The 23,759-nt window shown below is 39.1% G+C and overlaps 1 protein-coding gene across 1 annotated transcript in view; it reads right to left on the reverse strand.

Annotated features, from left to right (window-relative positions):
• LOC103090091 (vesicle-associated membrane protein 8-like) overlaps positions 1-20,393 on the reverse strand; it is a 32,552-nt gene extending 12,159 nt beyond the window's left edge. Inside the window, exons 1-5 of the mRNA XM_007447554.1 lie at positions 20,316-20,393; positions 15,383-15,453; positions 12,282-12,378; positions 10,598-10,699; positions 3,410-3,568 (exon numbers count right to left, since the gene is read on the reverse strand). Of these exons, the coding sequence (XP_007447616.1) occupies positions 3,410-3,568; positions 10,598-10,699; positions 12,282-12,378; positions 15,383-15,453; positions 20,316-20,393 (507 nt within the window). The remainder of the gene's footprint in view (positions 1-3,409; positions 3,569-10,597; positions 10,700-12,281; positions 12,379-15,382; positions 15,454-20,315) is intronic.
• Positions 20,394-23,759: the final 3,366 nt, after the last annotated feature.

Consider the following 23,759-nt stretch of genomic DNA (forward strand, 5'->3'; position numbering starts at 1 on the left):
CCTCGCACAGAAACGAAGACCCAGCACAGCCATAAATAAATAAATAAATAAATACATTGTGTATTATTTAAAAAAAAAAAAAAAAGCAAACCAATACTACAGATACATATATAGCTACACATATATAGCAGAGGAATCAAAACATGCATACAAATGATTCAAATCAAATTCACGATAGCGGTTCTTCTGGTGAGGGAGTGGAATGGGCTTGGGAAAGGTACACAGGGGACTTTAATTATATGTACAATTTTATTTCTTTAAGAAACAAAGGCCCAAACCAAATGTGGCAAAATATTTAGTCCAGATAAAGCTGGCTGATGATTACAAGGGTATTAGATATATTATTCTCAAAACTTTTTCATAGGGACTTCCCTGGTGGTCCAGTGGTTAAGAATCCGTCCTGCAATGTGCAGGACGCTGGTTCAATCCCTGGTCTGCGAACTAAGATCCCACATGCCGCAGGGCAACTAAGCCCGCGCCACAGTTACTGAGCCTGCTCGCTTTGGAGCCCGCACGCCTGTGCACCGCAGCAAAGAGCCTGCACGCCGCAACAAAAGATCCCGTGTGCGCAACTAAGACCCAAGGCAGCTAATAAATATTTAAAAAAAACCTTTTTCATATACTTGAAATAAATGTTGAATGAGGTAAGGAATTTTCTGACTAATTTCAAAACGCGTTGTAAAAATGTAGATACTGTCAGTTATCCACTGTTTGGCTGTTATCGCTGTTATGCTTTATCCGTCTATTATGACACTTAACACATACTTTATATTGCAGTTAGGTTTATACAAATATGTCTCCTGCAGTAGATTAAACTGTGGCAAGTATCTTATTCCATTCTTTTATCCCTGAAGATGACAAGCATAATATCCTGTATATAACAGGCCCCCAGGGCTTCCCTGGTGGCACAGTGGTTGAGAGTCCGCCTGCCAATGAGGGGGACGTGGGTTCGTGCCCCGGTCCGGGAGGATCCCACATGCCGCGGAGCGGCTGGGTCCGTGAGCCATGGCCGCTGAGCCTGCGCGTCCGGAGCCTGTGCTCCACAACGGGAGAGGCCACAACAGTGAGAGGCCCATGTACTGCAAAAAAAAACAAAAACAAAAACAAAAACAAAAAAATAACAGGCCCCCAAAGAATGTTTATTAATGAACAATGAATGAATCTAAATGGCTTGGACAGTTTTATCTGAACTCTTGTGTTATAACTCTCATAAAGACAACAACTGCAATGCTAGACAATGATTTACTTTATTAATTCTTCTTTGTAGATTATACAAACTGATGTGACATCTTTTTCCTGCTATAAAAGCAATGTAGAGGATTGCTTTGTTTAAGTAAGTAGTGTTTGATTTAACTAACATTGAGTGCTGGTTTGCTGGGGTTGTGGCTATCATATTCATCCTTATTGTTCTTAGTGCCTATTATAGAGCCTAGTAGACAGTAGATCTTCAAAAGATATTTGTTTAATTGATCAATAAATACAAGGTGCAGGGATGGCATAGATGAGAGAGGCATAAACTCAGCCTGGGCAATGGATGAGGAGATGATTCTTGAGTTGGGTTTTGATGGATGAGTAGTTTTCCAGGGGAAGGAAAAAGAGGGAACAGTATGCATAAAGTTGTGAAATAATGCAACAGGTATTTTGGAGAACTACAAATAGTCTGATATTTTTTGAGATTTATAAACTACAAGACATGACCTCTGGGTGATATGACTGGCAATATAATCAGAAGAAAGCTCATTAAGTTAGGGAGGTTGGACTCTACCCTGCTTGGACAAAGGGGCACCACTAGAGGGTTTTAAAAAGGCTATAGATAACGCTCATACTTGCATTTTAAAAGAATACTCTAGTGTCAGTATGGAGGATGACTGGAGCAGAGTAGAACCAAAAATAGGGAGAACAATTAAATCTGGGAATTACCATAGTCAGACAAGAGATAATTGATCTTGGAGTGAGACGGTGAGTGGCATTGGGATGGGCAGAAGGTGTGTTTAAAAGAGATTTAGCTATCTGTGGAATACTATTTAGCAATGATAAGGAATAACATATTAACACACAACAACATGAATATAAAAAACGTTATATTAAGTAAAAGAAGTCAAACACAAAAGACTGTATTGTATGATTCTTTTCATATGACGTTGTAGAAAAGACAACACTATAGTGACAGAAAGCAGATTAGTGGTTGGTTGGGGTCAGGGTTGGGGAAGAGTAAACTACAAAGGAGGGCAGATTTTAGGATGGAAGAGCTAGTCCACAACTTGATTGTGGTCACACAATTGTACACAATTACCACAATTTGTCAAACTCCACACTTAAACTGGATGAATATATGTGAATAATACCTTGGTAAATTATTTTGAAAGGTGAAAAAAATGAGGCTTAGAACAAAAAAGATTTAGGAGGTTGAATCAATAGAACTTGATGAGTAAAAAGTAGTGTGTATACTTTGCTTTATATGGTGGCTGTGTTTCTAGAAAAGATCTGTAAAAATAAAATTTGAAATGCTCAAAGCGGGGTAATTCCCTGGCAGTCCGGTGGTTAGGACTCCGAGCTTCCACTGCAGGAGGCACAGGTTTGATCCCTGGTTGGGGAACTAAGATCCCACAAGTCGCAAGATGTGGCCAAAAAAAAAAAAAAAAATGCTCAAAAGGAGCTATTGAACACTTGGTAATTGTTTTAAAACTATTTTCTAATAGAGAATTTCAGACACATACAAAAGTTGACAGGATGGTATAACGAACCCCTGTATACTCAGCATCCAGATTTAACCATTGTCAATTTATGGCCAATTTTGTTTAATTTATACACCATTCTGCTCCCCCAAACTATTTTGAAGCAAATCTCAGATGTTACAAAATTTCATCTGTAAATATTTTAGCATGTATCTCTAATAAGTAATGACTTTTAAAAACATAACCACAATGCCATTATCATTAATTATATTCCTTAACCTCATCTAATATCCAGCTAGAGTTCAAATATCTATTTGTCTCATGAAGTTGTAAATTTTCATTTTTATAGTTTGTTTGAATCAAAATCCAAATAATTTTGATTATTGCAATTGATATACCTTCTAAGTCCTTTTATTGGTAAGTTTCCCTCTCCTTTTTTTCCCTTGCAATTTATTTGTTGACTAACCTGTGTGTTTCTTAATGTAAGAAACCCTTCTGTTACACAAATAACCACTTTCTACTTTAATGGGCTTTAAAATTTGGATTGTTTTATAATTATTCTTTTAATATTTTAGTTGCACTTGAATAATTTTTGATAAAGCCATAATTTGGTGACATAGGATTATCTCACCAAGTGTCCCAGTATGTTTTTGCTTTTGGCAGTTTGCCTCAAGGGCAATGATCCTATGACTTAGAGCACTGTTTGGGTATTAAGGCAGCCGTGTAACACTCACAGTTGTTTGCAGATCATCTGTTCTATCAGTGAAGATATCCAATCTTTCTTCTCTTTCCAAAATTTTATCGATATTTTGGGTCATAACATTTTTTACATCAGTTACTTGACTCTTCAGTGCGGATATCGAGCTGTCCTCTTGATTTTTATTGTATTTCATCTACACAGAAGTGAAATATAATATACATTTTATTTTCTATAAATGAAATCTATTGTAATATATTGTACAAATTAGAACAAAGGTGTCAAAGGCACATCTCACTTGTATTTCAGCATAAGGAATCAACTAAGCCTCAAACTGTCCTACCTTAATCATGCAGAAAAAATGGGGGGTGGCAGGAGAGGGAATATATCAATGTATTCAATCAGCAGTGGATTTTTAAAGAATTTAAATTGTATATTTATTTGAATAGACTTTTTTAGGTTCATGGTAAAATTGAGTGGTAATTACAGAGTTCCTGCATGCTCCTTACCCCCCATACATGCACGGCCGCCCTCACTATCAACATCCTGCGCTTGAGTGGTCCATTTGTCACAATGGATGACCCTATGTTGATGCATCATTATCATCCAAAGTCCATAGTTTCCATTAGGGTTCACTGTTAATATTGTACATTCAGTGGATTTTGACAAACATCTAATGACATGTTTTCGTCATTACAGTATCATACAGAACAGTTTCACTGCCCTTAAAATCCTCTGTGCTCCACCTATTCATACTTCCTTTTTCCCTTAGCCCTCGCAAAAACTGGTCTTTTTACTGTCTCCATAGTTTTGTCTTTTCCAGAATACCATATAGTTAGAGTCATACAGTATGCAGTGTTTTCAGATTGGCTTCTTTCACTTAGCAATGTGCATTTAAGTTTCCTCCATGTCTGTTCATGGTTTAATAGCTCACTTCTTTTTAGTGCTGAATAATAGTCCATTGTTTGGATGTACTGTAGTTTATTTATCCATTCACCTATGGAAAGACATCTTGATTGCTGCCATGTCTTTGCAATTATGGATAAAGCTGATATAATATCCATATACAGGTTTTCGTGTGGATATAATTTTCAACTCCTTTGGGTAAATACCGAGGAGCGCTATTGCTGGATCATATGGTAAGAGTATGTTAGTTTTGTAAGTAACTGCCAAATTGTCTTCCACAGTGACTATACCATTTTGCATTCCCATCAGCAGTGAATCAGAGTTCCTATTGCTCCACATCCTTGCCAGCATTTGGTGTTGTCAGTGTTTTGAATTTTGGCCATTCTAATAGGTGTGTTAGGGGTATTTCATTGTTGCTATAATTTGCAATTCCCTAATGACATACGATGTTGAGCCTTTTCATATGCTTATTTGCCATCTGTATATCTTCTTTGGTGAGGTATCTATTCAAATATTTGGCCCATTTAAAAAATTGGGTTGTTTGTTTTCTTATCGTTGAGTTTTAAGAGTACTTTGTATATTTTGGGTTATAGTCCTTTATCAGATTTGCCTTTTGCAAGTATTTTCTCCCAGTCTGCGGCTTGTCTTCTCATTCTCATGACAGCTTCTTGATCCAGTTTGACAATCTCTTTTAATTGGTGTATTTAGACCATTAACTTTTTAATTTTATTATAATTTATTTATTTATTTATTTTTGGCTGAGTTGGGTCTTCGTTGCTGCGTGCGGGCTTCCTCTAGTTGCGGTGAGCAGGGGCTACTCTTCGTTGTGGTGCGTGGGCTTCTCATTGTGGTGGCTTCTCTTTGTTGCAGAGCACAGGCTCTAGGTGCGTGGACTTCAGTAGCTGCAGCGCGTGGGCTCAGTAGTTGTGGCTCGTGGGCTCTAGAGCACAGGCTCTGTAGTTGTGGCACATGGCCTTAGTTGCTCCACGGCATGTGGGATCCTCCTAGACCAGGGCTTGAACCCGTGTCCCCTGCATTGGCAGGCAGATTCTTAGCCTGTGCACCACCAGGGAAGTCCTAGGCCATTAACTTTTAAAGTGATTATTGATATAGCTAGATTAATATCTACCATATTTGTTACCATTTTCTATTCATTGCTTTTGTTCTTTGTTGCTATTTTTGTCTTCAACTCTATCCATATTAAAAATGACCTCTACATCTGGAGAAAACTGTAATTTGAAATGATACATGCACCTCAGTTTACTGCAGCACTATTTACAGTAGCCAAGACACAGGAGCAACCTAAATGTCCATCGACAGAGGAATGGATAAAGAAGATGTGGTACATCTATACAATGGAATATTACTCAGCCATAAAAAAGAATGAAATAATGCCATTTACAGCAATATGGATAGATCTAGAGATTATCATACTGAGTGAAGTAAGCCAGACAAAGACAAATATCATATGATATTGCTTATATGTGCAATCTAAAAAAAAAAAAAAAAGACACAAATGAACTCATTTGCAAAACGGAAAGAGACACACAGACATAGAAAACAAACTTATGGTTACCAAGGGGGGCAGTGTGGGGAGGGATAAATTAAGAGTTTGGGATTAACATGTATACACTACTACTTATAAAATAGATAATCAACAAAGACCTACTGTATAGCACAGGGAACTACAGTCAACTATATTTAATGATACTCAGAGTACTCAATACTTTGTAAAAACCTGTAAGGGAAAAGACTCTGAAAGAGAATATATATATATAACTGAATCACTGTGCTGTACACCTGAAACTAACATGGCATTGTAAATCAACTATACTTCAATAAAAAATGATCTCTAAGATATAGTGTTATATTTGAAAAGTAAGCTGCAGCTGCAGAAGAGTATTAAATAATAACTTATCAAGCACTTAGTATGTGGCAGGCACTGTTTTAAGCACTTCACACGTATTAGTTCATTTAATTCCCAAACCATTATATAAAGTACTACTCTTTTCATCTTTTATTTTCTAAATAAGAAAACTCAGACTGAGAAAGTTAATATATTGCCGAATGTTACACAGCTAGAGGCAAAACAAGGATTCAGACTAAGAAGCTCTAGAGATTAAGCCTTTACCTATTGTACTAATGATCCCAGTTTTGTGAATTTATATATAAATATATATATATATATATATATATATATATAAATTCTGGAAGCTTACACACCAAACTGTTAAGAGTGTTCACCTCAGGGGGGTTTGATTGAGATTGTAGGAGATATTTATATTTCACTTTTTATACTTTTGTATTATCTCACTTTATTAATGAGCATTATTTTTAAATATAAAAATGATATTAAAATCTCCTGCTCTTTGGCAAGTGATCAAATCCACCTTAAACAGAACTCTGATCTTGGTCACTGGACCATGCAACTTACAATTGATGTTCTGTGAGGAGCTCACTAGTTGGAATGTAGAAAAGAGGGAATTCCTAGTTGAACTGTGTCTCCCCAAAAAGATTCTTTTAAGTCCTAATTCTGGATACTTGTGAATGTGACCTTATTTGGAAATAAGGTTTTGGTGGCTTGTGTTAAGAAATGTTTAGTGGATGCTTCTATGGCTCATGGGTTAAAATTTTTTTATTAAGACATAATCAAGTTAAGATATAGCACAGGGAACTCTACTCAGTGCTCCGTGGTGTCCTAAATGGGAAAGAAATCCCCGAAAAAGTGGATATATGTATATGTATAACTGATTCACTTTGCTGTACAGCAGAAACTAACACAACACTGTAAAGCAACTACACTCCAATAAAAATTAATTAAAAAAAGACATAATCAAGTTAAGATAAATGGTGAATCTTTGATTTTTCTTTTTATTCCTTTTCTCTTTTTCTCTCCTTTTAAAAAATGCTTAATCTTTTAAGATTAAGAGGCTCATCTAAGTTTTGTTAAGATAATGTATTCACAGTCCATTCAATGGCATTTGGTACATTTATATATATAAATATATTTAAAACTCTCTCAAAACTACTTTTTTTTTTGCTGTGTGCATTTTGCTAATCATAGTATAAAAAAGTCAACACCTTTTGTAAAATTTTCTACAGATTTGAAGCTCACCAGGTTAGTTTATACATGTTAAACAAATTTCTTTGATGTCAGATGTGTTAACTGCTTAAAATGTGCATATTTTCGCAGGGTTTTCAGGGAGCTATGTTAATTATATATTTTAGCTGTGTTGAATATTGCAGAATTCTCCATAAGAGAATATACAAATTTAATATATCTATCCTTAGTTATTTCTTCAGGCATTGTGGTGGACTCACCCTGTGGGGACCCCCACTGAGTCACATCTTTATAAAATTCCCTCCCCTTCAGTGTGATCTGCCCCTAACGAATGGAAGCAAAGGTGATGGGATGTCACTCCTGTGATTACATCATATTATATAATATTTAGCAGACTGGAGTGAGAGATTCCTCTGCTGGCCTTGAAGAAGCAAGCAGCTGTGCTGAGGATGCCCTCGTGGCAAAGAACTGCTATCAGTCTTTAGGACCGAGGGTGTCCTCCAGCCAACAGCCAGCAAAAAGCTGCACCCCTCGCACAGCTCTTAGGAAATAAATTCTGCAACAATCTGAATGGAAGCAGATTCTTCCCCAGAGCTTCCAGATGAGAACATAGTCTGGCTGACACATTCACTGCAGCCTTGTGAGACCCTGAGCAGAAAACCCAGTTAAACCATGCCTTGAGGGCTTCCCTGGTGGTGCAGTGGTTGAGAGTCCGCCTGACGATGCAGGGGACATGGGTTCGTGCCCCGGTCCGGGAAGAACCCACATGCTGCGGAGCGGCTGGGCACGTGAGCCATGGCCACTGAGCCTGCGCGTCTGGAGCCTGTGCTCTGCGACGGGAGAGGCCACAACAGTGAGAGGCCCGCGTACCACACACAAAAAAAAGATAAAAAAAACACGCCTTGATTCCTGACTCATAAAAACTGTGAGATAATAAATGTGTGTTGTTTTAGGCTGCTGATTTGTGGTAATTTGTTACCATACAATTTATTTATTTATTTATTTATTTTTGGCTGTGTTGGGCCTTCGTTCCTGGGCTAGGGCTTTCTCTAGTTGTGGCAAGCGGGCCACTCTTCATCGCGGTGCGCGGGCCTCTCACTATCGCGGCCTTTCTTGTTGCGGAGCACAGGCTCCAGACGCGCAGGCTCAGTTGTGGCTCACGGGCCTAGTTGCTCCGCGGCATGTGGGATCTTCCCAGACCAGGGCTTGAACCCTTGTACTCTGCATTGGCAGGCAGATTCTCAACCACTGCGCCACCATACAAATTTGTTACCATAAATAGAAAACTAATTCAGGTATACTTAAAATTTATTTTATTATGGAAAAGTTCAAACATATACAGAAGCAGAGTGAACTGTTTAGTGTACCCATCACCTACTTTCAGCAATTATCAACACATGGCCAATTTTATTTCATCTGTATTACTACTGATTACTCCTTCCCCAAATGTATTATTTTAAAGCAAATCCTAGACAGTCTATTATTTTAATCTGTAAATGCTTCAATCTGTATCTCTAAAAGATATGGCCTTGTTTTTCTTAAAAAATAAAAGCACAATATCATGATCACATCTAAAAAAATTCCTTAGTATCATCAAATATTTGGTTTGTCCCTTATGCACTGACGATGGGAATGTAAACTGGTACAACCACTGTGGAAAACAGTACTGAGCTTTCTCAAAAAACTAAAAATAGAACTACCGTGACCCAGCAATTCTACTCCCTGGTATATATCCGAAAAACCCCCAAAAACACTAATTTGAAAAGATACATGCATCCCAATGTTCATAGCAGCATTATTTACAATAGCCAAGATACAGAAGCCACCTAAGTGTCCATCAACAGATGAATGGATTAAGAAGATGTGGTAAAAACAAAAAAACAAAACAAAAAGAAGATGTGGTATACATATATACAATGGAATACTACTACGCTGTAAAAAACAATGAAATATTGCCATTTGCAGCAGCATGGATGGACCCGGAGGGCATTATGCTAAGTGAAATAAGTCAGACAGAGAAATACAAATCCTGTATGATATCACTTACATGTGGAATTTAATAAATACAACAAACTAAGGCATATAACAAAAAAGAAGCAGACTGACAGATACAGAGAACAAACTAGTGGTTACCAGCGGGGTCAGGAAAGGGGAGGGGGGTGAGTTAGGTGTAGGGGGTTAAGAGGTACAAAAATAAGCTATAAGGGTATATTGTAAAACATAGGGAATATAGCCAATATTTTATAATAACTATAAGTGGAGTATAACCTTTAAAAATTGTGAATCACTATATTGTACACCTGTAACTTATATTGTACAGCAACTACACTTCAATAAAAGAAAAAAATCTTTATTATGGTAAAACATACATATCATAAAATGTACAATTTTAACCATTTTTGGCTGTATAGTTCAGTGGCATTAAGTATGTTCACATTAAGTATATCACCACCATCTATCTCCAGAACCTTTTTATTTTCCCAAACTGAAACTCTGTACCCATTAAACAGTAACTTCTCCTCCTCCCTTCCTCCCAGGCTCTGGCAACCACCTCTCTACTTTCTGTCGCTATAAATCTGACCACTCTGTGTACCTCATGTAAGTGGAATCACACGGTATTTTTCCTCTTGTGACTGTCTTATTTCACTTAATAGGGACTCTACTCTTTTAAAAAAAAAATGTATTGAAGTATAGTTGATTTACAATGTTAATTTCTGCCGAGGGACTACTTTAAAAATATTTAATTTAATATTTGTGTAAAATATTTACACAATGATTATGATTATTATAATTTTTAAAATTGTGTAAAATATTTACACAATGTTTATGATTTTAAAAATTGTGTAAAATATTTACATGGTTCCAAGTCGAATTTGCAAGACAAGTTTCATTCAGAGAGGTCTAGTTTCTATTCCTGTCCCCATCCATACACAGGCAACCACTGAAATGTTTTTGGTTTATCCTTCCTTTGTCCCCCCATCCCCCCTGTTTTTGCTATAAGCAAACATATTTGTATTTATTCCCTCTTTCTTAAATGGTTGCATATAAGGATGGTAAGTAAATAACAGCATACCATATATATTTTCTCTGTCTTGCTTTATTCAATATTTATCAACATTTCATGGATATCATTCCTTATCATTATATAGAGATAGAAGTTCTTAGTTCTCATTCACCTTAACAGCTCTTAACTCATAATTCCTGATTTGTCAGATGTAATACTGACAATGTTTAGGACCACACTTGGAGGTTACATACCATATACTTTCCTAATACTTGTTGAAAATCTGTAGCAACTGCATTTGACGGAGAAAAATGTTCTTGTGACATCAAAGGGCTTCTCAGAAAAGTCTCACTAACCTGGGGAAATTAATGGAAATATTTAAATTATATAGATAATTTCAACTGGAGCATTACATAGCAAGTGTTTATTTGAAGCAAAGTCTGGCAGAAACTTGCAATAAATGAAACCAGAACAGTTCTAGATATTTGGTGGCAGGGTATCTTTTCTATTTTAAAGATGCAGTATTAATGAAAAGTGTGCTCATATCTCTTATCTCGTATCGTGAGATTGCAGGTGCTACCTTGATTCTTTGGTATTGGTATTTCTGAAGACTTGAGGGGACTTGCAGATGTTCACGTCTGGCAGACAAGGAAGGATAGGAGTCACTGATACTCTCTAAGTAAGTGCTTTTCATTTTCCCCTCCTGCTCTTACCCTCAAAATCCATTCAATGATAACAAAACAATCCCAACTAAATGTCATGAGACTATCTTCCAAACCCCATAGGGTTGTTATATGATATTTCAAAGCTTTAAGAAGGAATTCTGACAACTGTTTGTACTTAATGTTGTATCACCTGAAAAGCAGTGGTAAAAATCATGAAGTTAGTAATTTTGTGTCATCTGGTTTTGGAAAGTTGGATGTTTTTCCATAATGGCAGAGAGGGAAAAAAAAAATTAGAGTATAGTCAGTTAAATGGCTAACAGTGTTTATCATGTAGATGCTAACAATTGTCTAGGCATAAATGTAGAGTGAATTACAATATTAGGCCTTATAATCCTTGATTCTATATATGGTTACAGTTTGAGTTGTGTTAAAACAAGTTGGTACACTAAACAAATGAAATATATGCATAATGTGACTGAAGAATAACTATTAGTAACTATAGTACAGCTGACCGATTTTTCCATTAATATTTTTTGTTAAAATACTTTTCCTAAATTATACATTTGTGAATAAAATTGAAGATTAGTATTTTAAAATAAGAAAAAAACATACTATTTGGATCATAAAATTACCAGAATAATGGTTTAGCCCTAGTCTGTCTCTGAGACTGCCTTTCACAGTCTTATTCTAGTTGGAAGTTAGACACTGGGTGATAGTCAGCAGTAGATGATATCTATTGAGAAGATTAATTAGCCTTTCAGAAATTTATAAAATCTTATGTATCTGTATAAGTACATACACATAAGTACTCTATTTATCATATTTCATATTTGTTGGCAACTTTCAGGTAAAACGTTCTCTAAAAGTAGTATATCTTGATCAAAAAATTTGTTTTTTCATTTATCTCATAATTGATTCATATTTTCTGCCAGAAGTGTCTTATCTATAATTATTTGAAAATTAAATACATATGCTATTGAGAAGGTATATTAAATATTAGTAAAGCTTAATTTTTCTTATTTTTAAAGAACAAAGTAAATATGAGAGATTCCAAAGATGATCTGGGTTAATCATCTTTGTAGATCTTGCTTAAGAGTTAGGGGAATTGTAGAAGCAGAAGACAGATGAGGGATGAAGGTAAGAAATCTCTGAAGGTCACTAATGGCTCTGCTATATAGACAGATCTGCTTTTGGTTAGGGACATTATTACCAATAAACAGACCTCATGATTTCAATAACTGAAAAAGTCAAAGCAGTAAAAGAAATTACTTACATTTTTAAGAAATGCAGATGGTGTTACAGTATCTAAGGCATTGTCTGAGGCACACAGGTAAGTGATTCCGTCAATAAAGAGAGTATGGTAGACAGAGCTTTGAAAAGAATACATTCAGTTACATGATAATATTAAATGAAGTACTGATACAGAGAATTTAATTTTGTTTTCAAGCTCTCATTAATGTATAAAAACTATGTAGATAACTTTTTATAATCAGAATAATTAGATATCTTTCATACCTTTGAAAAATTAAACTATGTTAAATAAAAACTCTCTAAAATGTGAATATGCATTTAAAATTGCATCAATAAAAATAAATTACAATAGAGAAAATTCTAATAATCTAATCATATATATTTCACATGCCTTTGATGGAAGTCACTCTCATTCCAAGACTGAATCTAGATTCTGATCAAAGAGAAAATGCTATGTTCACTGATTTTTACTATCCTCATATTTTTAGGTAGACATATTTAATTTTGGCACTTCTTGGCTTTCTATTATGATAGATTAGAATTTGAAAGTTGTAAATTCCCAAGACCAAATATTCTAGAGAACAGGATGAGTCCGGGAGGGGGAATTAAACTCCCCTACAGTAATCCAGTGTAGCTTTTCCTGACCACTCCAACTTCTAGACCTTTTGTGCCTTCTCAGACTCACTTATTAGGAGGCTAGAAGACTCTTGGAAAGTGCTTCCATCTTTACTACCCAACAATCCAGAAAATTTAGGAATATGGCAACCAAAATAGTTGCCTGGTGCCTAGGCTTTAATCTAGTCATTTTTGAGCACCCTATATTCAAATGGTTAACAGGCAACAGACCTGTTCAAATGCTAAACTGGACAGATATGAGAATGAGGAATCTCAAAAATAGGTAGAAAAGATAATCCCAGGGGCAGAAAATTTAAGATATGTGCCCCTTCAATATAAATCCTTGATATCATATCATGAATACAATATGCTACAAATATTTTTAATGATATTAATTGACATGCATAATATCCACTAGGAAAATATTTTTATTTTTAAATAGAGAGGAGTCTTCACAGGAAAAGAGTTGCTAATTCTGTCATCTCTCCAAAAGTTATATATGTGATCTAAATTGATACTGGATGTGATTTTAAATGTATGCTTAGTGTGTTATTGGTAACACTCAGAAACCATCCTTAAATATTAAAAATCTTGAATACCTGATGACTAGGGTATATTGTTAACTGACAAATGCAAGATGGAGAAAAGTGTGTATGATGTACTGCAATTTATGTATCAGTCTCATTTCCTAACATAAGGGAAGTACAAATATATGTATGTGTCTTTTATAGAAAAAAAAGAAAAGGAAAATGGCAAACTAAGAACTTAATTCGAAATGGTTACCTACATAGAGGGAGAGAGAGTAGTGTGAAGAAAGCAATGAAAATTAGACTTTGTGAAGGAAACTCATTTTGTAGATTTGACTTTGGAGCCATATAAATGTTTTACATAATTACAAAATGTTATTAAATCAAACTTTAAAGAATGCAATCCTTAAAAATCAAAAACAAAATAATAAAAAAAAAGAACTTAACTTTATGTCAAGTCACCCAAGCAAGAGATGGTGGCAGAGGTGGTCAGATTCTGAATACGTTTGGAAGGTAAAGACAACAGGATTTGCTGATGGGCTGGGTTTGGAAGTAAAAGAGACCAAAGTCAAGGATCCTGAAGGTTTTAGGCCTGAGGAATTGGAAAGGTGGTCTGTGGAAGACTGCAGGAGGCGTGGCTTTGGACAGAAGTTTGAGATGCCCATCAGACATCCAACAGATATGTGGAATGAGCAGTTGGATATACAAGTCTGGAGTTCAGGGAAGAGGTCCTCAAAAGATTCAAATTAGAATGTTCAATATAGGTAAGCCAAGAGTAGAGGAGGAAAGAATCTCTTTTTGATATCATTCCAGCTAACAAATGAAAACAAAACTAGAATATCACCATTATGCAACCCCCAATAAATCAATGGCTCTAGGGTGTAGTCAATGAATATCAATGGCTACTAGCATGCCAAAAGGAGATATAAGCAGGTATTATATACCGTCTGATGAAAAAACACCTGCAGTCTTGCCAAAGGGATTAGGCCACTGGATCCAGCCGCTTGGACCATGGTGAACTGCATTTTGAATATGCAATCAGCAAAACCAGACTGAGGGAAACTCTATAGGTTCTTCAACAATAAATTGTAAGGAAAGAAAAGGGATGGAGGGGGAATATGTGGATTAAAGAGACTTAAAAGACACCAAATTAAAAAATGGGCAGGATTGGGCTCTCGTGCCTGAGGATGCTTATTTAGGTGCTGAGGCAATGAAGAAACAGGATAAGTGACTGCTACAGAATTTGGAATGGTGGTTGATTTGGGGGGGAGGGAGGAAACTGTGAATGGGGCAGGATACATGGTAGGGAGTTTTGGGGATACCTGGCAGTGTTCTATTTTTTGGCTTAGATGGTAGTTGCAGTTGGTTGGGGGAGGTCCTTTGAGAAACTTCATAAAACTATACATTTGCTTGATGTGGCTTTTGTATTTTGTTTTATTTTACAATATAAAGGTTAAAACAAACCTCCTCTTAAAAGGACAATGATGAGTCTAAAAATAATAGATCTCTCTTATTGCCCACCTGTTTTACCAGCAAAATGTTTACTTGGGACATTACATAGTTTAAACCATACCATGTGATGTCCCAAGTAAAGTAGAGTGATGTTATTAAAGATATTTTCAAGTGGAAGTTTCCTTTTTTATTAATGAAATATTTTGGGGATAACTAAAAAGGTATGGAGAATAAGATAACAGGAACACCTGTAGGCCTACCATCCAGTCAAGATGTTACAGATACAATTAATGTCCCCTGTATACACTTCCTCAATTTCTCCTCCCTTCTCTTTTGCAGAGGTAACCACTATCTTGAATTTAATGTTCATCATTCTCATTCATGATTTTATACTTTTACATATAGAAGTTCTCCTTTCTGAGAGTTCAGTCAAGAGTCTGTATAAGAAATATTTTTCCCCATGTCATTATCACTGTAATTATCAGCTGGTAATGATTAAAAAATAGACTTTTATTAGAATATACCTTACCTTCCCATTTGAATTATGGTCTTTGGTTCAGCTCTAAGAAGCACTAGTTTAAGCACTGTTGCCGCTGCTTCCTAAAAATAAATTGTCAGTATTTACTTTGTAGAAGATTGTAGTGTCTTTCATTACTCATCTGCTTAATTTACCAATGTTCTGTTTGGTTTATTAAGGAACAACTGTTTACTAGGAGAACTAATGGGTGGTTATTCATAATGCATGGTAAGAGGCAAGTTATCATGAAATGTTCATATGAATATGAAGGAAAATATTAAAATTACATAAATATACATATATTTTGTGTATATACATATAAGTGTGCAAATATAAGTTGCACTAATTAGTCCTTTTCACAGCACATTATTAATATGACTGGGAAGATATGTGACTATCTAATCAAATATCTTTTCAGTGACTTCTACGAAGCTATACATAAAATGTTAATGGATTAAAAGTATTCAGCTTTTAGTCTCTGAATAACCTATGCAGTCTTCCTTTTTTTAGATTAAGATAAAATTTTTACTCATTATTATTCACTGACATCTTTCTATTAAACATATAGTTGCTAAGATCCCTTCTACTTATTTCTTTTTTGTTTGTTTGTTTGTCTGCGTTGGGTCTTCGTTGCTGCACGCGGGCTTTCTCTAGTTGCGGCGAGTGGGAGGTAACTCTTCGTTGTGGTGCATGGGCTTCTTGTTGTGGTGGCTTCTCTTGTTGCAGAGCATGGGCTCTAGGCGTGCAGGCTTCAGTAGTTGCAGCACGCGGGCTTAGTAGTTGCAGCACGCGGGCCCTACAGTGCACGGGCTTCAGCAGTTGTGGCGCACAGGCTCCAGGCACATGGGCTCAGTAGTTGTGGCTTGCAGGCTCTAGAGCACAGGCTCAGCAGTTGTGGTGCATAGGCTTAGTTGCTCCGCGGCATGTGGGATCTTTCCGGACCAGGAATTGAACCCGTGTCCCCTGCATTGGCAAGAGGAGTCTTAACCACTGCACCACCAGGGAAGTCCCTACTTGTTTCTTATAAGGCTCATTCTTTGGGAGAAAATTTGCAAGGTATTATGATTATCCATAATACCTTAAATACAGTTAATTATATGGAATCCCATTAATTGACTTTAGAAGTGTGAAAGGAACCCGAAAGTTACCTAAGAAGACTTGAATAGCCACACTCCTGATTAACTTTTCATTTTCAAAAAATGACACTTGAAATAAAAACTTTTTGGGAGAGAAAAGCTTGTTATTAATGGTAGAGAGTAAAACTTGAAATTCTTGGTATTACCAGAAAAATCCAGGCAATATTCTCTAGGAAACGATTTCCTAAGAAACATTAAGGGAATTAAGAGAATACATAATCTTTCAGTTACTCTATTCTCATCACTGGAACATATTCCCCTACGCTTCCCAAAGTGTCCCTTTTAGAGTATATAAACTATGAAATCACAGAAACACGTGAAACAAAGCAAATGGCAACATGAGGCAGTAAAATAATTGACACACTGGACTGTAGTGCCATTTCTGGAGTTGAAGTGCTGCACAACCTAAGAAAATGAGTTGTCTGGGTCTGTTTCCTTGTGTGAAGAATGAAAGGATTGGGTAAGATGATCTCTGCAGTCCTGTCCAGTTCCATTTGATTTCATGATTAAGCTTTGGTAGATACTAATATTTTCTAATGAGTATAAAATATCTGTGACATTAATATTTAGCACTGAAGGAAGATATGATAGAACTGTGCCTTAAAGCTCCTTCTCCCTGGTCAGCCTTCCACACAGCAATCATTCCAGACCTTTAATCCTGTCCCCCAACTGCATACTGCTCCACCACCTTCCACTTTCTTACTTCCCTGCATGCTTCATAAAGAGAGGCCAATGGGCTTATAAACTCCTTCAACTTTCTGACTCTCTCCCTTCATAATTAATTAAGTAGTTATTGAGAACATACTAGGTCCAGGCATTGTCCACTGTAAGGACAGAGTTGAAAACAGTCCCTGTCCTGAAGGAGTCCGATGGCAGAGACAGATAAGTAAAAGAAGATTCCAGTTCAACCTGGCAAGTAGTTTGGTAAAGGGATGTAAATTAGCCTGGGCATAGAGAAGGCTTCAAGGAGGAATTGAGGAACATCTCAGAGCACAGAAGAGGTGACACTGCTAAAAAATGGAGACAAGTGGGTTCCGGGGAGAGGGAACAGGAGATTGGAAGGGAGATCTTGGTGAGACTGGAAAGCAGCATGAAGTTCAGGATGGCTGGAGCACAGGGACAGCTGGGGAAGAGAAGGAGGTAATCATGGGAGAGCCCTACCAGGGAGGGCTGTGAATGCCAGGCTAAGGACTATGAGCTTTACAATGAAAGTAATCAGGTGCCACCCAATGATTTTAAGCAGGGGAGTGACAGGATCATATTTGCTTTTAGGAACAATCCTCTGAGCAGCAGTGTGGAGGCTGGTTTTGAGAGGGACAAGGCTAAGGTCTGGGAGATGAGTTAGGAGGCATCTTCAATAACCCTGGTGAGAAGTAACAAGGGCCTTGAGGAAGATGTGGTTCAGAAACAAGGAGATGGATTCAAGATGTACTCAGGAGATGGAACTGATAAAACTTGGTGGCAAAGAACACATCTGAGGGTGCAGAAGAGGGAAAAATGAAAGATGACTCCCAGTTTCCAGCTTGAATGGCTTAGTAGAGCTGTGCGGCAAGATTAGAAATACACGAGGAGGAATCCGCTAGGAAAGAATTAATTTAGTGCTGGACATGATATGCTTGAACTTCTGTTAGGCAATCTACTCGTGGAAAGAGATTACCTTGAAAGCAGATTTGGCAGTGATCAAAATAAAGGTGTCCATTTGTGTGAACAAATGTGTCAAGTTAAAAGAGGACTAAAGTTAGAACCCTGAAGAACATGGCATTCAAGGGACTGGCACAGAGGAGAGCCTCAGAAGGAGACCGAATTCCATGTCTATATCCACACCTCCTCCTTTCCCCAAGACAGCATTCCTCTAAGCCAAGGCTCACATCACTACTGCCACATTGGATCCATCCCTTTGTGCTCCTTCGGGACTTGCTCTGACCAATAATCACTGCCCCTTATATCTTCAACCTCTTCTCTTCTCCATTAGCCTATATTCAGGTGAAGGTTTTCCCTGTATTAAAAAATGAGGCCCTTTCCTGGACCACACTTCTTCTAGCTTTCACCCTCTCTCATTCCCCTTCTAAATTCTTGAAAGAACAGTCTAACTTCACTCTCTCTACTTCCTGGTCTCCCGTTCACTTGGCCTAAAGCCATCTGGCTTCTTCTGCCTCTACCTCTACCACTATCAGTAGGATCACTTAACATTTCCTAATTGTCAGTCCAATGAACACCTCTTGGATCTTGTTCAAGTTCTCTGGGTCATGAGACATTTTTGTAATTTTCTTCTCTCAGCTTTCAGAATACCACTGGTCTCATTTGGTGACCAGCCTCTCTATTCTGTTCTTAACAGTGTTCTGCCTTTTGGTACTCCTTTCTTCTCACTTGGGCAATCCTACCCACTTCTACCATCTTTAACTGTTAGCCCTGACCCTCTGACTGCTACCTACTGGAACTTTTAAAGACTTAAATCTTTTGGGAATAAGATGGAGGAATAAACACACAAATAGATCGGCTATTTCCAACCGGCAACAAAATTCAAGCTGTCCCAAATTGTACTTCCCGCCCTTGCATTTCCTCTGACTTCTTCCCCCAGAATCCTGCCTCCATCTGTAGTTTCCATCTTGTTTAATGCCACCTAAGAAAAAAAGTTGACAAATCTTCACATTGTACACCTTAAACTTACAAAATGTTATATGCCAATTGTATCTCAATAAAGCTGGGGGAAAAAGATTAAAAAAAAAAAAAAAAAAGAATCATCCTAGGCATGGCCCTGTTCCCTATCCTAACATATCCAGCCAGTCATGAACTCCTGAGGATTAGTTTGCAAAGTCTCTTTAGGATCTGCCCACTCCTCTCCTTCTTCACTGTCCTTGCCTTAGCTCAGGACTTTAGAGCTCCTAGATAAACTATAACGCCACCATCCAAACTGGTTCTCTTCCCTCCAATCCCCCTTCTGTATTGTAACCAGACCAAAATTTCCAGTAAATGGATCAGATCTTGCTATTCCTCCATTTATAAATCTTTAACCGCTCCCTGGTTTCCCTTGGATAAGGGACACACTGAATATAGGACCTTTCATCAGCTATTCTCTGTCCACTTTTCTGACCTCAGCTTTAGCTCCTATATACTGCGATCCCGTGCTCTAGCCACACTGAGGTTATTGCGGTTCCCCCAAACACGCCATTCTGTTCCCTCTGCATGGAGTCCCCATTCCCCTTTCCCGTGGCAGGCTAGTGCTCACTCTTGTAACACTTTTAAGCCAAGCGCCTCCTCTGTGGTTGGCAAGCAGTCACGCATCCTGAGTGCTACAGGAGCAATCTCCATCTCCCGCCACTGAAATACTTTTTCCATTGGAGGAGAACGAATGCAGCCCTTGGGTACAAAAGGACAATGTGCTCATCAAGGGACAACTCCAGGCGCCGTCTTCTCTTCCTTGTTGCATCCCCTACACCCTTACCCCGGGATTTTGCAACTAAAACACGTTCAATAAATGTGTGTTGAACTCCAGGCCATTTCTCCGCGGGGGAGATAAAATCTTTAAAGGTCTCCGGAATTAAACAGGACTGCAAATCTCAACTATGTCTCGTGCAGCACCAACCCTAACCCCTGGGCGGCGCACTTGCGGCTCGGCCGGCCGGGAGCGCGAGGGGCTCACGCCGGGGATTCACCATCTCGCAAGCTAGGCCGTACGCGGGGGCGGGGCCTCAAGCCTCAAAAGCCCGCTCCGGGCAGCCCCTCGGCGCTCCGTCCTGAGGGGCGGGTCCCGTGGGCGCCACCCTCGAAAAGTGGAGCCTGCGAAGGCCGAGGTGACGACCCAGGGGTACCTGATAAGAGCCGCCGGTTAGGGTCAGCTCCGCTAGGACCTCTCGGCCATTTGCAATGCAGCTGTAGGCGATCGTCATAGTGGGCGAACTAGTGAAGTACAGGTTCCCGCCGGACCTAACCGCCCGCGACAGTCTCGGGACACTGGCTGGGGCGTGGCTCCGGGAGGGGCGGTGTCTGCGCAGGCGCGAGGAGCGATTGATTGGCAGGGAGGAAGGCGGGGCCCTCCCTTACCTGGGCTGAAACTGCGACGAGACCGGGCAAAGTCTCTGGAAAAACTGGCTGTGGTTAAGTGAAGTCTTTCTTCGTAGTCATCCTTAAAATCATTTAGGAGCCAGCTACTTCACAGTGTTTACCTACGTAGGATTCATTCTCAATCTGGGACACGTAAAATAATAGACCTTGATTTAAAATGAGATTCATTCATGAATTCAACAAGTACTGGCTGAACTCCCACTGTGCGCTCCCTAAGTGCTTGGACTAACAGGTATGCAAAAAGATAGGTTCCAGACCCTGACTTTTAGGAGTTCATGTTCTAGTAGTGGTCACAGAGGCACATGTAGACAAGTGCCAATCTCAAATGACAGGTGTGCACTATGATTGAAAGATACACTAATCGCACAAGCTGGAGTGGAGGCTGCTAGTCTCCCTGGGAGAGGGAGCAAAGATTTCAAAGTCACTGTCCGATGGAGAGGGTGGGTTGGAATTCTCTTAAATGGGGAGGAAAGGTAGGACAGTCTAAGCAGAGGGAACAGCTCTGTGAAGGCTTGGAAGAAGGCAGGCGGGTTCAGGGAATGGATGTGAGTGTGTGGTAGAGGGAGGGTGTGTGGTGGAGTGGGTAGGAGATGAGAAGGGTAGGAGTGGTAGAATGACTTGTTATCCTAGACCTCGAGTTTCTTGACAAGAATTTTTAAAAGTGCTTCAGATAAGCTTAGATATTTTCTTTTCTTTTTTTTTTAAACATCTTTATTGGAGTATAATTGCTTTACAATTGTGTGTTAGTTTCTGCTGTATAACAAAGTGAATCAGCTATACATATACGTACATCGCCATATCTCCTCCCTCTTGTGTCTCCATCCCACCCTCCCTATCTCACCCCTCTAGGTGGACACAAAGCACTGAGCTGATCTCCCTGTGCATAAGCATAGATACTTTCATTAGCAAGACATTGTGGTAGAGTTGGAAGAAGTCAGACACACTTGGATCCAAAATATAGGCATCGCCATCTACTCTGTGCCTTTATCATAACTTAACTCTCTGAGACTCGGTTTGCTGATTTATAAAATAGGGATAGTTCTCAAGTTTAAATTAAGTAATTATGCAAAATACTTAGCATACCATAGATATGTAGTTGCAGTCTTTAGTATGATAAATACATTAATGACAATTACTTGCTTCCAGTGGTGTAACTTTAAAGGAAAAACAGTCGACGTCCTTCTGGGGTGCCTGGCAGGAGGTGAAGACAGGTAGTTGACTGAATTTATTTTAACCCCGTACAATCAAGCTGTATTTGACAAGCAAGCAGCAAAACTGGTCTGGACTGTAGCGCTTGAGAAAAATGCCTTGTTGAATCATTTTATATAAAGGAAATCTTGAACCAATGTGTCTTATCAACTTAGAGATAATATCTCGTGTTACAGGTGGGTTGACTGAATTACAAGCACTGGTCACATTACTTATATGTGGGAAAATGAAATATGTTAATTCTGAGGTAATGCACTGGTATATTCTTGCTTGCTGTAAAAATAAGCTTAGTAAACTTGGCCACATTGCGTTGCTCCTTCTGTTTAGTAAATAGTGGAGCTGAAAGCCACTGGGCAATGAAGTCATGAGCTGTAGCAACAACAACAAGCATCGGATAATTGGAGAGGTGTATATGGGACTGTCCCCCTCTTGGGCTCACCTTATATTAAAACAATCCTGTGAAGCTAGTGTGGTGGGTCAACTTTGCACAGCCCACAGATTCCGGCCTACAGCAACGTAAAACATAATTTATAACACAACTCGACCTTTCTCGTGAGCCTCATGTTACCCAATATCTGAGCTTAATCTAGTCAGTGCGAGGTGTCCTCAGTGAACTCAGAATTTCCCCTTCCCTTCTTTCTACATGGGGGGGGGGCATCTATGTGTGTGAGGAACTTGGTGGAGGGGAGATCTCCTGAGTCATGATCTTTGTCTCTATAAGGTGGCATCTGCTGCTAATGTTTGTTTTCTGTCTGTGGTCATCAGTTCACATGCTCTACTTGGAACCTGCAGGCTCCCTCATGCACTCTGGCTCTCTCTCAACCGCTTTTGTGGCCCTCTTAGGGGCAAAGGAAACTTTCTGCTGCTCCCTCGTGGCATTCTGAGGCTTTGGGAGGTTCAAGAGTCTGTCTCAGGACTCTGGCCAACACAGAATGCTGCCACCCCTCCCATCATGCTGTCAGTCTGTTGTCATGGGGGAGCAGCTCTCAGACTTTACCTCACCTGGGAAGCAAGCCCTTGGATCCCCAGTTGGCTGAGAGTCTTCTCATTCCCACACTCCATCACCCCACACATCTCCCAGCCGGGGCTCTGTGGCTGGATTGCTTCCTATGGACCCTCTGCCCTCCTCCAGCCTGGGGAGACTCCAGCAGGTCCAGGTGGGGAGCTGCCCACCCTTCAGGCATTCTTCGCAATTTGTGGCATTACTGTTGGCTTCTGCTGTGGCAAACCTTTTCTTTCCATGGACTCTCTGTTTAGGGAGTTTCCGAAATCTATTTTGAAAGATTTAGAGCTGAGAATCTTTTCCTTCTCTCCCCGCTCTTCATCCTCTGTACCTCCTTCACCTCCTCCTCCATTTTCTTTCTTTTCTTTTTTTTTTTTTTTTTTTCGGTACGCGGGCCTCTCACTGTTGCAGCCTCTCCCGCTGCGGAGCACAGGCTCCGGACGCGCAGGCTCAGCGGCCACGGCTCACGGGCCCAGCCGCTCCGCGGCACGTGGGATCTTCCCGGACTGGGGCACGAACCCGCGTCCCCTGCATCGGCAGGCAGACTCTCAACCACTGCGCCACCGGGAAGCCCTGTTTTCTATTTTTATGCAAAAGGAATAATTGAGAATAAAACCCACAGCAGGTAATGTAAAACGGCACAGGTATTTCTGTCTTTCCCTTGATAGTTTGGCAAAATCTTGAGGGTGGAGCAGAAAGAGAAGATGGGCCCCTGGGAAGGAGAAGGGGGACATTTCACTTTTGTCCATTTTTTTTAAAACAAGCTTTTAGACCTCATGACTACTTTCATGGACTGGCAAATCTACTGTCATTGCTTTTTAGAGACTAGGATCTCAGAAGGAAAAGTCACTAATTTTGAATCATCCAATTTCTTAGGTGACTAGAGAGTTTCCGAATATTCCACAAGCTGGGGACTTTCAAGCACTCACTAATTCAAGATGCTTCTTGTAAAGTATTAAGTTCTCCTGTAAAGGGCTAT

The sequence above is a fragment of the Lipotes vexillifer genome, unplaced genomic scaffold (assembly GCF_000442215.2).
Source record: "Lipotes vexillifer unplaced genomic scaffold, Lipotes_vexillifer_v1.1 scaffold272, whole genome shotgun sequence".
NCBI classification, from domain to species: domain Eukaryota; kingdom Metazoa; phylum Chordata; class Mammalia; order Artiodactyla; family Lipotidae; genus Lipotes; species Lipotes vexillifer.